The sequence below is a fragment of the Pinus tabuliformis genome, chromosome X (assembly GCF_031772625.1).
Source record: "Pinus tabuliformis cultivar Carrire ecotype Pingquan chromosome X, CPIR1, whole genome shotgun sequence".
NCBI lineage: Eukaryota > Viridiplantae > Streptophyta > Pinopsida > Pinales > Pinaceae > Pinus > Pinus tabuliformis.
In genome coordinates this window covers 623,270,751-623,289,225 of record NC_142308.1, presented here as the reverse complement: position 1 = coordinate 623,289,225, position 18,475 = coordinate 623,270,751, and the positions used below count along the sequence as shown (strand labels likewise).

The 18,475-nt window shown below is 39.7% G+C and overlaps 1 protein-coding gene across 2 annotated transcripts in view; it reads left to right on the top strand.

The window, feature by feature from the left end:
• LOC149141552 (lipase class 3 family protein) overlaps window positions 1-18,475 on the top strand; it is a 425,063-nt gene that overhangs the window by 301,142 nt on the left and 105,446 nt on the right. Inside the window, exon 10 of one of the 2 annotated variants that reach the window (XM_089447699.1) lies at window positions 3,336-3,620. The exons of the other annotated variant lie outside the window; for it this stretch is intronic. Coding sequence (XP_089303825.1) covers window positions 3,336-3,620 — 285 coding nt within the window. The remainder of the gene's footprint in view (window positions 1-3,335; window positions 3,621-18,475) is intronic. 2 annotated transcript variants of the gene reach the window in all.

Here is an 18,475-nt window from a genome sequence, read left to right as displayed (position 1 = left end):
AGGTTTTTCCACATACAAGGGTAGGAAGAGGTCTAAACTATGTATATTTCTTGATCCTTCAAGCCTCCACCTATGGATCCCTTCAAGACATCTTTAAAAAACCACTCCTTAAGCCTCCACAAGAGACTCCGCAAGCATATTAGGAGATCAGATCATCTACAAGAGAACTAAATCACAAAATAATGAGAATATACACTTAGAAATACAAATGAAAGCAACAAAAGTATGAGGACACCTCCACTCTTGTGCAAGCAATAAGGGACTAACCCTCTAATACACTCTTGGAAAGCTAGATGAATCTATAAAAGCGCATGAATAGGCAAAGTAGAATTAAAATTGATAATATTAGTGAGCTAGGATAGGAAACTCGCTCTTTAATATTTAGATCAGCCTTTGAGGAGATTCGATGTGGTTCTTGCACCCTTTGACTTGGGAGTGGGTTCGTTGAACCCAAAACTAACCGCATTCTCAAGCTTTGCTTCGAGAAAGATCTTCTACACACTTGACAAAAATCATTAGATCCACAAGGAACTAGACAACACAATGAAAAAGAAGGTTAGGGGTTCAACCAAAAACCCTGTAGTGCTTCTCCCTCTAGAGTGGTCCTCTAGCTCAAAAATTAATATAAGATAGCTTACATCAATTAATCCAGAGCTTGGCAAATGGAAATAACAGATCGATTTAGCACATGTAGAGCATTAAGCAGAAACAATTATACCTCAAGAGAAGAAGAATAACACCACACAAGATAACCCCCAAAGTCTTTTGCTTATTTAGATCATGAAAAAATAGAGTACAAAATTTTCCAGAGCTTCACAAGCCCAGTAGCTCGTGTAAGCATGATTACAAAATGAGGAGTCAATGGCTTTCTTAAATAGAAAAATGGGATGAGATCCCAATGAGAGAGAATTCGTCCAAGTGGCCTAGTTGAAATCCCGATGCAATCCATCTTGATCCCTTCAAAGTTCAAACAATTTGAAGCCCTTCTAGAGGTCCTGCACAGTCTTCAAGGAAATAGCCGTTTGCAATAGATAGTAAACTAGGTGGAGTGGTAAGGGACCACACCACTTAGAAGTGTTGTCTTAGTTGATCTTGATCAAGTCCCAGTCAGATCTCAACAATTAATCCAGTCAAATCAATTAAGTTGAATCGCCTCCTCAAAAAGTGCGAATTTGCTAGGAAAATTGTAGTGGCTAGGGACCTCGAATTTTTCTTGTGATTAACTTTGTTGATAAGTGGAGTCCACATCACTTTTTTTTACTTGACTTTAAATCTTGTGAATTTCCACCTCATCTCTGAGGATCTTCAACTTGGAGAGAATTTTTATCTTCTCTCAATTATTAATTTTTGGCTAATTTATTTGCCAATTTTTTCGCAAACATAGAAAATATGGGTTTTGAGGGGTAAATAATCATTTTTTGACTTTCAAAGTGTGTCTTAGTAGAAAGTTGAGGTGTAGAGGTCTAGTTTTGAGTACTCATACCCCCTACAACTTCTCTAGACAACACTTATTACAACTTACATAAATTTTTTATTAAAAATTCTGCCTTCCGTGAAATTTTTAATAATTAAAACATGACACCTAGACCTAACCAAATTCCACGAAATTTTAGAGATGATCTAGTATGATAATATAAATTGACTCTAGAGTCTAGACAATAGGACTCACCTAAGACTCTACCATCAAGTCACACTCCAGCTTTGGGGGCATATCTGGGAGAAAAAACCCAACTAATTATTCTGTGTTAAAAACACGAATAATTAGCTAAGTGAAAAAAATACTCCCTAGAGTGAACTCACTTGCTAATAAAGTCCTAAGCTACCTAGGCCTATTACATGACTCTATTTCATCATACTAGCATCATTTTACACTGTCCCTGCATTGCTGCAGAATCTGAAAAGCAGAATGAAGAGAAGAGGAAGAAAGGGGCTTAAGAGCACTGATGAAGTCTGGAACTCTGATTGATCTGATGGTGCTGGAATGCTCTGGGTGTACTTTGATCATGGAGTCTTTGACAAATCTTCAAATGCCAACTCTAGTGGTCAATATAGGTATGACTACCTCTAATTGCCCTCATCGTTGTCTGAAAGGTTAAGATTCCCTGAGCTATTTAGCTTAAGGGGAGCACTGTTATCAATCATAGTCTTGTCCATACAATGACCTTTTCTATTGTTTATTTTTTCAATGAGCTGAGTGGAATAAAGTCATATTCATCCAGCTGTATAACTCATGAGGAGAAGATCTGAGATATTATTTCAACATTGATTTCACTGTATCCACAAGGGCCATTTGATTTTTCTCCCACGGTGGTATTGAAATAAAAAAGCAGATTGTTGTCCTGCTTGAGTTTTCTTTTGCCATTAAATAGCTGAGAGATAGAGGCCATTGCTTTCTTATTTCTTTTCCTCCTAAATCCCCTTGAACTGAGCAAGAGAAGAAGATTTCCTCACGGCTGAGAAATTGAACTGATTTTGTGTCTTGACAGAAGCCATGAGTCACAGAACATATGTCACTTGAATTGAAAAGGGATGCAAAAGGAGTTTCTCATATGTTGCGGAGAAACATGCAGAATTGATGAGGACTGAACCACAAAATGCAAAATTGATGAGGATTGAACCACAGAACTGGATCATCCTTAGCAGAAAGAAGAGTGCAAGAGAAAGCCTCACACACCCTATACGAACGACTATCAAAGGACAGCACTTGTGTCTAGGAACTTGTGCAACAGTAAGGAGGAAAGCCACAGGAAAACAAACTAGTGCCTTATGAATCAAAACAGAAACTACCACAGCAGTGCTCTGGTGATATGATCTCATGGATCCAGAGAAAAGGAAGGTGCTGCTAGGAGCCTATAGAAGATGTAAAGCATAAGCACATGCAAAGCAGTAGTGAAAACAAAGTTGGGAGTCAGGACAATATAAATGAAGAATCTGTGAACAGGTAGATAGAACAAGCAGATGCCCTAGGGGCTTTACGATGGCATAGGCCTTCTAGCATTGGACACCTGACTTCCCTTCATTTTATCATGCTTAAAATTTTTTAAACAAGGAGTCTTACTGTTGAATAATGCATATTTTAGCGGTTGACATTTGAAACTTCTTTTATTCATTGAGACACTGCGGAACTAGGGGTTTTTATTAACCTTTAGTATTTTTAGGAGTTGTCATGGAGCAGATAATATATTTTATGATTGCCATATGGCATAGACAACATTGTAGTCCCATTCCATTATTCTTGTTTCTGTCATCTTGGATGTCATTCTGTAGCTGAGATGCTTTTTAATTTTCAATGGAATTTCTAACCAAGTTAATTTTAAATTCAAATTTGTTCCTAGGATATATGACCTTTGCATGGGCAATAATGCTGCTTCGATCCTGGGTATGGAGCCTCTTCCAAATCTGCCACATTTGCAGCAATGGCTCGGGTTGGCTGTGTCTGGTGTTGTAGAACTAGGACACATAGCAGAACCACTTACTGTTCGAACGGCCACTTCTCTTGTTCCTCTTGGCTGGAATGGAATGCTTGGTGAGAAGAATGGCTCAGAACCTTTGAGAGTTGATGTACATGGCTATGGGTTGCATCAGTGTACACTGGTTCGAGCTCAAGTGAATGGACGCTGGTATGCTTGGTTGTATTTCATTCTGATCTATGCATAATGTGGTTGTAGTTGTATTGTGGATTTTTTAACAAAAGACCACACTGATTCTCGACATGTTCTCTGTGGTGCTTAGAATGCGATCCCTGAAGGTGCTGTTCCTGAGAAGTCATTATTTTGAACTGAATATTGGAAGATTCTATGATTTTTGTTTTTCTGTAAAATGTTTCTTATATTTCCAATTGCAAGATTCTTTGAATCATGAGATAACCAGGTATAGTTTACAAATAATAGGGCTATTAGAAGACATGCAGAGGGATTAAGTGCATGAATTATTTTGCAGATTTTGTTTTTACTAGAGAAATATATAAGGCTGATTAGTTTTTTTTCTGTCATGAAGAGACACTATGTCAAAACATGAATATCATCTTGGGACTATGGACATGTCTATTTATTGGGATTGTAGTTTCAAAACAATCCATGTCATACTATTGGCATTGCAATAAATGTATACAAGTAGGTGCCCGGGGTGGACATGCAGGCAAGAATGCACATATAAAGGCCTACACCCACAATAGTGACACACACACACACACCTGATAATCTTAAGATATGATGAACCTCTTTCAAAACACAAGTATCATCTTGGTGTCTGTGCATGTCTATTTATAGTAATGCAAACCCAAATTGTCCAAGTCATGTATTGGCATCAGACATATATGCATGTATGTACGTGTATCTGTAAGTGAGGACATAGACACACATTCAACATGAAGACAACATGCATATCAAAGTCACAGAACATGATGGATTTTGTGTCAATGATACCATATTTACAATTTTTTTAAGTCTGATGAATTAATTCAAAAAGTAAGTAGAACCCTTCAAGACTGATATATCTCTATTTAAATGTGATTGTTATTATATTCTATGTCTCAATGTAGGCATGGATAATTTTTTTGTCGCTTGGTTCTCTTCTAAATTGATGTCTATGCCAATATCTACCTCAAATGGGGCTTCTTGTTGGTAATGTTAGGTAAAATTATTGTCAGACCAGGTTGGGTAACTCCCAAATTCATTGATTTGCCATTAAACAAGCATATAAAAGATGTGACTTTTGGTTTCAACTTCCAAGGTCTGATGTCTCTTCTTATTTTAACGGTTCATATTTATCATATTTACATATTTACAATTTCACCAAAGGATTAGGTGTCTAACATTGCTTTCCTTATTCCGAAGGGTCGTTAGTGAGCCCACACAATTCAAACTTTTCTCTTCCAAGTGCGTTGGTGAAAATATTTGCAATTTGCTCTTTTTTGGAACAATGTCTTAGATGAATAGTCTTGGCCAATTAATGATATCGAATCAAATGATACTTTGTGTTCATGTGTTTGATTCGATCATGGAATCTGGGATTTTTGGCCACCTTGGTTGCAAAAGTATTGTCAATCGAAAGAGCAACATAATTCACTTGTTTCTCTTGCAAGTCTTCAAGAATTTTCCTGAGCCACACAATCTCATTTGTTGCTTTTGCAGCCGCCACATATTCTGCGTTTGTTTTGGAATCTTCTGGAACTCATTGTTTGTGTGATCTCCATGAGACAACTCCCGATCCAAGACTCATAAGATAGCTTGACTTAGATACTCCATTTTCTTTGCCCTATCAAAGTATAAATCAAAATATCCAATCAAGTTGAAGTCATCCTCTTGTAAATATTTGAGTCCAAAGTCTTGAGTTCTTTTCAAGTAGTCTAGAACTCTTTTTGCAGCAGACCAATGTCCTTCACAAGGTTTTTGCATAAATATGGGAGGAATTTTGACAGAAAATGACATATCTAGTATGCTAGTGGTGAGGTAGATAAGACTTCCCACAAGCTCTCTGTACTATGTTGCATCCTCAAATTCGTTCCCCTTTTTTGATGTGAACATCAGATTTTTTTTCCATCGTATAGATATAGAATTGCATTTAGCCATGCCAAATATGTTAAACAATTCTCCAATGTACTTCTTTTGAGAGAGGAATGTATACTTTGGATGTTGGGTCACTTCAATGTTCAAGTAGTAGTGAAGGAGTCCCAAATTTGTCATATCAAAGCCCTCCTTTAGCTCTTTCTTTTTGGATGCAATATAGTTTTTGTTGTTCCCTTTTATCAATATATATTCTACGTAAACCACAAGATATACAACAATTTTTCCAACTTTCTTGACAAATAACGTTGCATCATCAAGATTAAAGTGTTTGAAATTGAATTTTAGAAGATACTCAATTAACTTTTCATACGAGGCTCATGGTGCTTGTTTTAGGCCATATAAGGATTTGATAAGTTTACATACTATATGTTATTTTCCCTCTACAACAAAACCTTTATGTTGAGCCATGAAAACATTTTCTTTCAAGTCTCCATTCAAAAAAGCAGCATTGACATCCATTTGATCAAATTTCCAGCCATTTTGAGTTGTGAAGATGAGAGGGTTCAGATAGTGGCGCATTTCGCTGTGGGGGCAAAAGTCTCTTCATAATCAACATGTTTCTATGCAAATCCTTTGTTCACGAGCCTTGCTTTGTGCTTGTCAAGTGAGCCACCTAATTTGTAAGACGCACCGATTCAGAGAGCTAGATTAATATATAAATGAGGCATTCGACCTTCCTGGAAGTGGCAATTTGGTTATGTTCAAGAAGTTCAGATGTCTAAGGAAAGAACGAATGTATGAAGCATACAAAGTTTATCAAAGGCCAACAAAGGTCTATCTAAGGTATCATCTTATGTTTGGGCATGCGAAGAAGGAAAGAAAGAAGCTGTAATATCCCTAAGGAAAATTAACAGTAAATATGCAAAGAAAAATAGAAAAAAACACTATGAAATAATAACAAGCGATCAGTCCACAAATTAACACCCAAAAACTACGTTGTGTACTCTTTTTATTAATGGAAAAGTGTAAAAATAGGTGTTGGAATGAGTGCACTTGGGCTTGCTCTAGGCAAGCTAGCAAAGCCCAAAATAACAAGTGAGACAACCTCCTCCAAAAATGCTGCTATGTGTGAAAATTCGAGAAGCCCTGAATCACTACTACGAAAAACTGATATTACTTCTCCTACTTGTTAATTCATGCAAGTTATTTATTGTGTTCTACTGTAAATATTGAAGTAAGTACAACTGCAACCTTGACAACTTTAAATAATATGTGGAAACAAGAATCTGAGCAAGAAAGAAATAACACACACAAGTGACATCGTTATTTTTGGACCAATGTCCCCGAAAAAAGCCCATGTGGGAAAACCGGTGCTACAGTTGAGGGTTTGTATTATTAAGAAGTAATTTATGAATACAATCTTTCAAATGCCCAAACTGGAAATCCTATACAAAGATCTAATTGGACAAAAAGATAGTGAGATGATCTCACCTTGTCACTGGGAAATCCGGCACTGATCTGCACTGTGTCTGCGCAGTACTACAACACACCCACATTACTGCATCACTGCTGCTGGGACTGCGCTGCACCTCCTCTCGATTCTCTGTTTGCTGTAAACTTCGACCCTCTGGCCTCTCGGTCTCTAACCCAAGCTCCGACACTAGAACCCGACTATTTCCTAACAGAAATATAGACTCCCTCTAAAGCTTTGCACTGCCACAACGTAGCTCTACGCTACCTCTGCATGGTACAACACTGCCTCTCTGGACTACTCTCTGCCCTCTCTGCCTTGCACTCTTCGGATCAAGGAAACTTCCTCCGGAAAATTATCCCTGCCCCTTACTGCAAGAAATCTCTTCGATCTCCTTCTCTGGCAACTGTTGCACTGCTCTCTTGAGAAAATCGATCTCTGATCTCTCACTCGATGTGTTTTCCAAATGCCCATCGAGCCTCTTCTTATAATCCTCTCGTTGATCAATCAACGACCCAGATTAGATTCTAATCAATGGCTCAAATCATTTTGGCTTGATCCTCATTTTCTGCTAGAAGTTTCACCCCCAGTTTAATTAATACGCTTTAATTATTTTAATTTCCTAAGTTTAGACTTAGGCCTCCATTAAAAATAATTAATTATTTTAATAAAACTATCTCCGAGTGGAATTTCCCAAAATGATTTTTGGGTATTTTGGATACATGTGTCCTAGCCTCCTTGCAAATTTTGAGGCTTAGAGCACATTCGATGCTACTAGAAATCAACACTCCCTCTTAGCAAGGAATGTGCTCTAGTAATGTAACCTGCTGAAGCATTACCCTTCTCTGTAACATCTCCCTCTGCGCTGTTGATGTCTGACATCACTGCCCACCAACTACTGCACAAATGTTGCATTCATGCTGCTGCTGGCCCTGCCATTGCCAACACTGAATCTACACTGCAACCCTCGCAAATGTTGCATCTGTGTTGCTGCTGGCCCTACCACTGCCAACACTGCATCTACAACCCTCTCCAACTGCGTTGCTATTGCTGCTACAACAACAACAACAACAACAACAGAAAAGCATCCAAAATACTGAACCAAGGGTGTTCAACGTGATGCATCTGCTGTTGGAGTTATGACTGTTACTAGTCTCTACGCTATCACTGAAGCCACTGTGTTGCTACTGACTCTGCTCTGTGCCAACTGCACTGCTGCCAACACTAGCTCTGCCCTGCTCAAACTCTGGCGCTCCTAGCCATTGCAACTGTCACTTCAACACTCTACACCAATTGACCTGGTCCATCTTGCTACTTTTGATATGGGATCCCGTAGCAAGGTATTGATCCAAGAGGTGGAATCCTCAAGGATCCTGCCCATTTGCAGTGCTTTCGAACTACAGCACTAGATCACCACACCTCTACCCTAGAGGTATCTGGGCAATGATAGCAAACTCCTCCTATTCGATCTTTGCGGTAGCAACCTGTGGATCATGTTTCTCGTCCTTGTCCTTCTTCTTGAGAGGACACTGTGTAGCGTAGTGACCAAATTCACAACACTGGAAACATTTGATCTTTGAAACATCTTTCTTCTTCTTTCGTTACTCTTGCTGCCCCTTCGATGCAAGGGTTGCATTCTCTTCCTCCTCCTTGGGCTTCGTGTGAAAATTTCTAACATGAAACTCTACAGCAGCAACTGATTTATTTCTCCTACTTATTTTCCATAATAAGTTACAGAACCCTTAAATAAACATCAAAGTAAATTCTACTACAGTTGTCACATAATAGCATAGAGAAAAGAACAGTGAAATACAAGCACAAGAATCAATCACATCAACACAGTGGTTTTTGGACAATAGTCCCCAGAAAAACCCAATGCGGGAAAACTGGTGCAACAGATGAGGGTTTATTTATTATTCTTCAGCAACAATCTCTTTACAAGGAATGATTTGCAGAACATAAAGAAACCTTTGTGAAAACACCTAAGATAATTTTCCTCCTAATCACTGGAGAAATTCTGACACTCAAGAGATCCTCCAGCCTCCATTGCGTCACCTCTACATCATCTTCTGCGTGAGGACTGTGTCCTCTGCTGCGCTGCCTCCCTGAGTCCCTTTGCGCTGTCTCTCTAATGCACTGCGTCCCCTCCTCTTCCTTCACCTTGCAACTCTCCCTCTCAAATCGAACTCTTACTTCTAAAGAATCAACTTCCCTCGGGTTTCTGAGTATTTGCCCGGTGTGTTTTCCAAATGACCCTCAAGTCCCTTCTTATATCTTCCTATTGAGCAATCAACGACCTAGATTAAAACATAATCAAAGGTTCAGATTGTTTGACTTGATCCATGGCTTTTTCTAGAAGTTTCACTCCTGATTAGATTAATACCCATTAATATTTTAATTTTCCTAAGTTTAGACTTAGGAACCCCATTAAAAATATTAATTATTTTAATAAAATCACTTCTGGGTGGAATTTCCCAAAACACTTTTTGGGATCTTTGGAATACCTGTGCCCAAGCCCCCCTGCAAAATTTGAGGCTTAGAGCACATCCAATGCTACCTCAAATCAACACTTTGGCACATTGTTGTTGCTGCCATCAAGTTTGCAGTTGACTAGGTCTCGCCTCATTTCTTCCTGCTGAAGAGTGGCCCACATTCCTTCCCAATTCGACAATCTCTCTTTGCCCAAAATACTCTGGACAAATACTTTCCATTCTTCTGAAATTGAATTCAGGGCCAACCTCACCATCTCTATAGGTTGAGGTGTTGATCCTACAACTGCCAACTGATCTCGGACTTCCTGAAGGTTTGACAAGAATGGATCAATGTGTTCCCCTTTCTCCATCCTTGCTGATCTCAAGTTTTCCTCCAGGTACATCTTCCACTGCTCAGATGATCCTTGATACAACGTAGCCAAGGCATCCCACATCTCTTTGGCCATCCCTTTGCCAACAATGTGACATACAACGTGATCCCTCACTCCATCAAGGATCAACCGCTTGGCCTTCACCATCTCAGCCTTGTACTTTTTGAGTGGATCTGCATCACCGGGTACAACTACCACACTATCGACATATAACTTGTGATCATGCTCATCTAGAAGGCATGAGATCCTAGCCTTCTAGATCACATAGTTGGATGCTAAGTTGCAGGAAACGTGGCCCTAGGGGTCGTTTCCCCAGGGGAAAGGAAACGAAACGCGTTTCCCCGTACCGTACGGTCTGGAAACGCGTTTCCGGCCGTACGGCCACGTTTCCCGAAACGGAAACGTGGCCGTACGGCCGGAAACGCGTTTCCAGGCCGTACGGGCCACGTTTCCCCAAAAAAACAGTTGTTTTTTAATTTTTTTTTTTAATTTGTTTTTTAATTTTTTTAGGGTTTCCAGGATGTTCTAAAAACCTATTCAAAAGTTATAAAAGAGCAGTTTGTCTCATTCTCTCATCACACTATTCAGCAAGTTGTTTCTCTTGGAGACTGGCAGTTGTTTCAGCTAGGGTGTTTTGAGCAGTGAGCAAAGTAGATTTCAGCAGGAGGAGAGAGATTTCAACAGCAAGAGAAAGCGATTTCAGCAGGAGATTTCAGTAGCAGCAGATTTGGCTCAGCTACAACCATATTTCTCTTCTCTTTTCTGGCATTTCGGGGTAGTCTCAGCCACAGATAATTAATTTGGGTAAGCCACATTCATTTTTTTAGTTTTTCTTACTATTTCTTCAAATTTTCTAGGGTTTAGGCAGCCAAAAATATGAAAAACGTTTTTTATTGATAGATTTGTTTTTTAAATTTATTTTTGCAGCAGATTTGGCTCAGCTACAGCCATATTTCTCCTCTTTTCTGGCATTTTAGGGTAGATTCAGCCACAAAAATTAATTTGGGTAAGCTACATTCATTTCTTAGTTTTTTTCTTACTATTTCTTTAATTTTTCTAGGGTTTATACAACCAAAAATATGAAAAACGTTTTTATTATTTACAGATTTGTTTTTTTAATTTATTTTTGCAGCAATGGCTTCCAGCCAAAGTGCAGCTGCAACTTCAAGCCCTAGGGCCAACCCAAGGGCTGAATATTATCCTCTTTGGAGGCATGTGACGAAGCTTCAAAGATGTGGAGGTGGTGGCTCATGGGAATGGCGATGCAATCTTTGCAATAATACGTACAAGGGCTCCTACCCAAGAGTGAAGGCGCATCTATTGCATGGAGGAGGACAGGGGATTTTAGGTTGCACAAAAACATCAGATCCGTTGGTAAGGAGGGCATATCAAAGAGAGCAAGATGAGGCGGATGGTACTAAGAGAAGGCATGATGACCTTACTCAAGCTCCATCTAACATTGAGCCAAGGATTGTAGCTGAAGCAAGAAAGAGGAGAGCTGGTCACACTCAAGAACATGAACAACCAGCACCCAAAAATACCAGAGGCCCAGGGGCATCCCATTCAGTTCAGGATAGCAGAATTGCTAGATTGGTGAATGTGCAAGCAAGAGAAGAAGCTGATTCCAGAGTGGCTAGGTGCATTTATGCATGTGGTATCCCATTCAATGTTGTTCGCTCTCCTTACTGGCAAGATATGATAAGGGCAGTTAACAAAGCTCCTCAAGGGTACAAGGGGCCCAACTATGAGAAAGTCAGAACCCAGCTTCTCAAAAATGAGAAGGAACTTGTGGAGGACATTTTAGCTCCAATTCGTTCTTCCTGGAGTAGCTCTGGGGTTACCATAGTCTCAGATGGTTGGACAGATATGAGGCACAGACCATTGATAAATATCATTGCCACTTCCCCCAAAGGAGCAATGTTTATCAAGGCAGAAGACTGCTCAGGAGAGGTGAAAGATGCACAGTTCATTGCTGATGTTATTATAAAAGCTATTGAACAAATAGGGCCTAACAGGGTGGTGCAAGTTATCACGGATAATGCACCAGTTTGCAAAGCTGCAGGTTTAATTATTGAGGGGAGGTATGACCACATCTTTTGGACACCATGCATTGTCCATAATCTGAATCTGATCTTAGAGGAGATCGACAACAAAGTTTCCTGGATAAAGGAAGTCATAGGGGAAGCAAGGGAGATTATCAAATTCATCACCAACCACCACCAGTCTCAGGCCATATTTCGAGAGTACTCCAAATTGGAGTTGTTAAAAGTTGCTGAGACAAGATATGCCTCAAACTTCGTGATGTTGCGCCGCCTTGTTGAGGTTAAGCATGCATTAGTTTCTATGGTGGTGAGTCAACTTTGGATTGAGTGGAGACAAGCAGATTCAGAGCGGGGATCTATGGTGTGTAGATTGTGCCTTGATGAGGATTGGTGGAGCAAGGTAGATTTCTTGCTAAAGTTCACAACCCCTACATTTGAGCTTCTCCGGAGTGCTGACACTGACCAACCTTTCTTGGGAGAGGTATATGATGGCATGGATTCCATGGTTGAGAAAACTATGGAAATCATTTTGCAGGAGTCTCCACAACTTTTGTTTGTTGATGATCATTTTGCTGGTTTGATCAAGAAAATCATTGTTGACAAGTGGAACAATTTCAATACACCATTGCACACTTTAGCACATGCTTTGAACCCCAAATTTTATGATGATGAGCTTATTGCTAAAAGCAATGGGAAGAGGAAGGCACCCCATAAGGATAGAGAGGTGGCTACTGGGGTGAAAAAAGCACTTATGAGAATGTTTCCTTCTCATCTACATAGGGAGGTAAAGGAGGAATTTGCCAGTTTTGCTGCAGGAATAGATGATTATGCAGATATATCAGCTTTGGAGGAGAGAAGCACCATGAATCTAGTTAGGTGGTGGATTTGTCATGGAGCAAATGGTGTACATTTGCAAAGCCTTGCCATTCGTATTCTTTCACAAGTGGTAAGCTCTTCATCAGCATAAAGGAATTGGAGCACTTATGGTTTTATTCATTCTGTGAAGCGCAATAGGTTGGGCTCACAGAAAGCAGAGGATCTTGTTTATGTGCACTCCAACCTTCGCCTTGCATCTCGTAGGGGTCCAGAATACAACAGTGGTCCTTCTAAAGAATGGGATGTGGATGCAGAAAATCCTGATTTGGATCTCTCTCTTGCTACCCTGAATATTGAGGACGATTCTGGAAGTGGAATTGGTGCATCATCATCTTCAGCACCACCATCCACTGTTGAGCATTCTGCTGCTTCTATTTTTGATGAGGATTGTTATGATGAGGATTAGTCTTTTGTGACTTGTCTCTATAGTTCTTGCAGCCTTATAGTCTTTATTGTACTTGCAGCCTCATATACTAATATAAATAAAGGCTGATTTTGGATTTTCCAGTTCCTATACTTTTATTTTCATTATGTGATTATTCATGACTCATGCGTAAATGTGATGTAAATTTAATCTTAATGTTTAAATGTAATAAATTATAATCATATAATGTAAATGTATCATTAATGCTTTATGATTGCACATATATATATTAATAATTTTTAAATATTTTTATATATATATATATATATATATATCTATATTCGCGTTTCCCCGTTTCCAAAATTTGGGGAGGTCGCGTTTCGTATCGCTTCCCGTTTCGGAAACTCGTTTCCGTTTCCCCGTTTCGTGCAACTTAGGTTGGATGCTACATCCAACTGATCTTGATCTCTCAGCCCATTAGTTGCCGTCTCTGCCAACAAAAATGTCAAACTGCCTCCTCTCCTCTTGTGTTGTTGTTGAGCTAGCCTATGCACTCCCTGCTGGAGTTAGTAGATTTGATCCTCTCTATTGCTGCTTAGCAAATGAGAAATCGAATTCCCTGGCTAGGAATTCTTTGAGGAGAAAATTCCCTCAAGTAGTGTTTCCTTCCCTCTTCTAACGTTTTTCTGCCCTAGCAATTCCTTCAGAAAACTGCATCTCACCAGAAAACTGCTCTGTGCTGAATCTACTGCTGTGCTGCTCCCTCTGCTGCTGACAAAATTTGATCTGGAAACATTACATCTGTATCGACTCACTCAGAGAGATCTTTCTTGAGAATCTTGCCCTCCTGGCTTGGACTGCGTGATCCTTCTAGGGATACGATCTGTCGCCTACGCAACACTTCGATCTTCCTCCTCCTCTTAAACGTTGGGCTCTTATGGTCTACTCTCTTGCTTCACCTGCCCTTTGATACCATGTGAAAATTCGAGAAGCCCCGAATCACTACTGCAACAAACTGATAATACTTATCTTACTTGTTAATCCATGCAAGTTATTTACTGTGTTCTACTGTAAATATTGAAGTATATAGAACTGCAGCCTTCACAACATTAAATAATATGCGGAAACAAGACTCTGAGCAAGAAAGAAATAACAGACACAAGTGACACTGTTATTTTTGGACCAATGTCCTCGGAAAAGCCCAATGTGGGAAAACTGGTGCAACAACTGAGGGTTTGTATTATTAAGCAGTAATTTCTTAATATAATCTTTCAGGTGTCCAAACTGGCAATCCTATATAGAGATCTAACTGGAAAAAAAAATAGTGAGATGATCTCACCCCGTCACCAGGAAATCTGACACTGATCTGCGCTGTCCCTGCGCAGTATTGCGTCACACCCATGCAGTTACTATGGCACTGCTGTTGGGACTGCGTTGCTGTGAAAATTCACTGCAGCAACTGAGTTACTTTTCCTACTTATTTCACCATAAGTTATTCATGAAACTACTTCAATAAACATTAAAATAAATACTGCTGCAGATATCACACCATAATACAGAAACAAACATATGCACAAGAATCAACACATTGACACAGTTATTTTGGACTAATGTTCTCGGAAAAACCTAATGTGGGAAAATTGGTGCAGCAAGGGAGGATTTTAGTATTCAGCAATTTTTAGCACAATAGGGTGCCAAACTGGCTTACCCACAGATAGACAAATTTTCCAGCACTTCTTCTGAACCCAACGTCAGCCCTACTGACCTCTGCGTGACTTGAAACCCTCTGCGTCAGCCTGTTGAGACTCTGCGCAACCTCTCTGGCCTTTTGCATCACTCCTGCAGCCTCTGCATGGATGACACAGGCCCTGCTGGCTTTGCGCAGTCTCTGCTACCTCTGCATGGCTTCCTCTGGCCATGCATCTGCCTTTTCTGCCTCTGTGTTGATCTCCCATTTCTCTGTTCCGTACTTGCTGCCTCCTGACTGCTCTTCAGACCACTGGTTCAATTTCTCAGCTAACCCTGCTCCAGAAATTGAACTGACTGGTCTCCCTCAGTGTGTTCTCCAAGTGACCCTCAAGCCTCCTCTTATACTTTTCTCGTTGACAAATCAACGGCTGAGATTAAGTCCCTAATCAACGGCTAAGATTAGATCTGGCTAAGATTAGATCTAGCTTGATCCATGACTTTTGGACCATTCTAACACAGTTTTATATTAATACACATTAATATTTTATTTTCCCTAAGTTTAGACTCAGGGACTCCATTGAAAATATTAATTAAATTAATATCTCCCAAACTGTTTAGAATTTGTCCAAACCCTTTCTGGGTATTGGAGATCTCATGTGCTTTAGCCTCTCCACCAATTTTCATGGCTAGAGCACATCCAATGCTACCCCAAATTAACAGTTGCACCCCCTCTCAATCCTTTGTTTGTTGGAAACTGTTGAGAATTCAATAGGGCAATGTATATGTTAATTCTCTTAAATTGATAACTGTTTGTGTTACCTTTTTACTTATTAGCTTTGATCTTTATTATTCCAATATGCAACACATCAAACAACTACCAAAACAGTAAGAATAGTGACACAGTATATTACTATATAGGATGCAAGCTAGGGCCAAAACCCCTCCTCTTGAGGGGAAAACTCGAAAATATCTTCTTACCTTTCAGATATTTCAATTGACGAATACCATGACCTAGACTCAAACAAATACCCTCCAAGATCAAGTCTTCCACGGCCTCTAGCTGCAATATCTTCGACATCGCAGTAAATCTGAAATTCTGTTGCCCAACAACCACTGCAACTACTTCTTCTTCTCTAGCAGACTTCAATCTCCTTCTAACTGCTCTTCCCTTGACTTCGCTTGCCTTTCTTTGAGTCATAGGGCTAGTAGGAAACCCTAAGAGACCTTTGCTTGCCTTCTTGCTCTTCTTGCTTCCAAAATCGAACCTTAGACTTCCCCAGTGTAGAAACCCTAACTTCGCACTTCTAGAAGAATTTGCTGCTCAGACTTCGCACTGCCCCAGAAGATTCTGTTGCCTAGATTTTGCACTGCCCCAGAAGATTTTGCTGCCTAGATTTCGCATTGCCCCAAAAGATTCTGCTGCTTAGATTTCGCATTGCCCTAGAAGATTTCGCTGCGCAGATTTCGCACTGCCCCAGAAGAAATTGTTGCCCAGATTTCGTACTGCCAAAAGAATGTAGAGAGACCCAAACACTTCGACTTTCCTTGTCCTTCTCTTCTTCGTATTTCCCTTCGACCTTCTGTTGCTTCCTTCTTCACATGAGAGATGAGTGAATGAATGATCCAAATGGAGGATGAGTTCTTCTTATATATAGGCTTCCTTCAAGGGTGGACGTGGCTCTTCATGTAGGCCGACTTGACAGCTCATTAGGCCGACTTGATCTTGGAGGTATTTTTGACATTTTCAAGACAAAATAATTTTTCTTTTACAATTTACAATGTGCCCATAGGGTCTTTCATATATGACAATGAATCCTATACCTAGGACAAACCCTAGAAGCACTCAATGGGTGCTTGACCTATAAAATAAATTCCTTGGGCAAGAAACCCAAGCTCAATAATAATAATAATAATTTCTTTTTCATTTTATATATACAAGAGTACATTTCATAATTATGAAGACCGAACCTAGTTACACATTCTTCAATACTCCCTCTTAACTAGGGAGGTATTCATAAGAGGTACATGGCTATTCTCAATCTGAAGAGATCTCATAAGAAGAGTCGGATTGGTAACCCATTTGTCTAGCATCATAATAACCAACATTGTCACATAGAAAGGCCTTGACTAACAACTCTATCTCTCCACAAGATCAGAGCACAATGCTGGCAAGACCAATGATATATAAACACCATCATCATTGTCTCTCCAAGGTACATACCCCACCCGAGTGTTCACAGAGTATGCCCTCCCATTGGACTATTCTTATCTTGGGTAGCTAATCCTCAAAGAATATTGGTCCACGACTACTCTTATCTTGAATGCCCTACCACATTCTCAAAGAGTATCGAATGCCAGATGGTTACCCAATCCTCCATTCTTTCTTCCCAAGTGAAGACAAGAATGTTGTGTCTATCTCTCCCTCTCAATTAGGGAGGACAAATCCACCAAACCAAGCTTGTCCCTTAAGTATACAAGCTTCTTGTTTGGAAGTGCTTTCGTCAATATGTCAGCTACTTGCTCATTAGTGGAGATATACCGTAGCTGCACCACACCATTTTGTACTAGCTCTCGTATATAGTGATACTTGTAGTTGATATGATTTGTCTTCCCATGAAACACTGGGTCCTCAAACAAACGAATACAACTGGTGTTATCACAACGTATCACTGTAGGGTTCATCGGTCCTTCAAATAAGTCAGACAACAACTTCCTTAACCAAGCTGCTTCCTGACTAACTTCACATGCTGCAACATATTCTCCAGTTTCCTTTTCCTGTTCATGGCCTTCACTCAGACTTACGGTTGTTAGTCCTGGTCTAGTGCATGACACATGAAGCAGAGAACCATATCTGTCACTCCCTCTCAACCAGGAAGTACCTCTTTATCTGGACTCCCTCTTAATCTTAGGGAGATTTGTTCTATTCATGCTTCCTTCAAGAGATTAGCTTCTTCTTTTCGACATCGGAGAATCTTTCGTGGCTTCCAACCATTTCATCAGAGTTATCATCATCCCCATCATGCTTATCACATCAATGAACATCTTCACCAAGTTGATGATTGTGTACCTGCACAACTTTAATAGCAAGTACAACCAATTCTACAGAAGCATGATGTTAGCCATATCAGAATCACAAAAGCATTTCAACTTTATACATATCAGATACCTAGCCTTAATTACGAACAAGAGACATATACTTGTTAACATCTTCGCTAGGGACTTGTCATAACAATATTTCATTCCATCTAGGGTTTAAATGTTTCTTCCAAAGGTATGACATACCTTACTTCAACATTTTGCAAACCCTAGAAACACTTTACACAACTATAGATCTTCAAAGCATCTAACAACCTTTCAAAATACATATGTTAGACTTCTCAGTAGGGATTCATAAAAATCCTAGATTTCATACAAAAGGATCAATCAAAGTCAATCATAGCTTACTCATTATCCTGACTAGCTTCCACTAGGGTTAGTTCCAAATCCCTAGATTTTCAATCCACCATCAGATAGTCAATAACATGACCAACTACTACAAGGGTTAATTGCAATCCCTAGATTTTCGAGCAATCATCACTCTCAACCAAAAATTCAAATTTCAACAAATCTCTCACACATCTCAAGTTAACATTCATCAGAGATTTCTACTTCAACTAAGGTTCA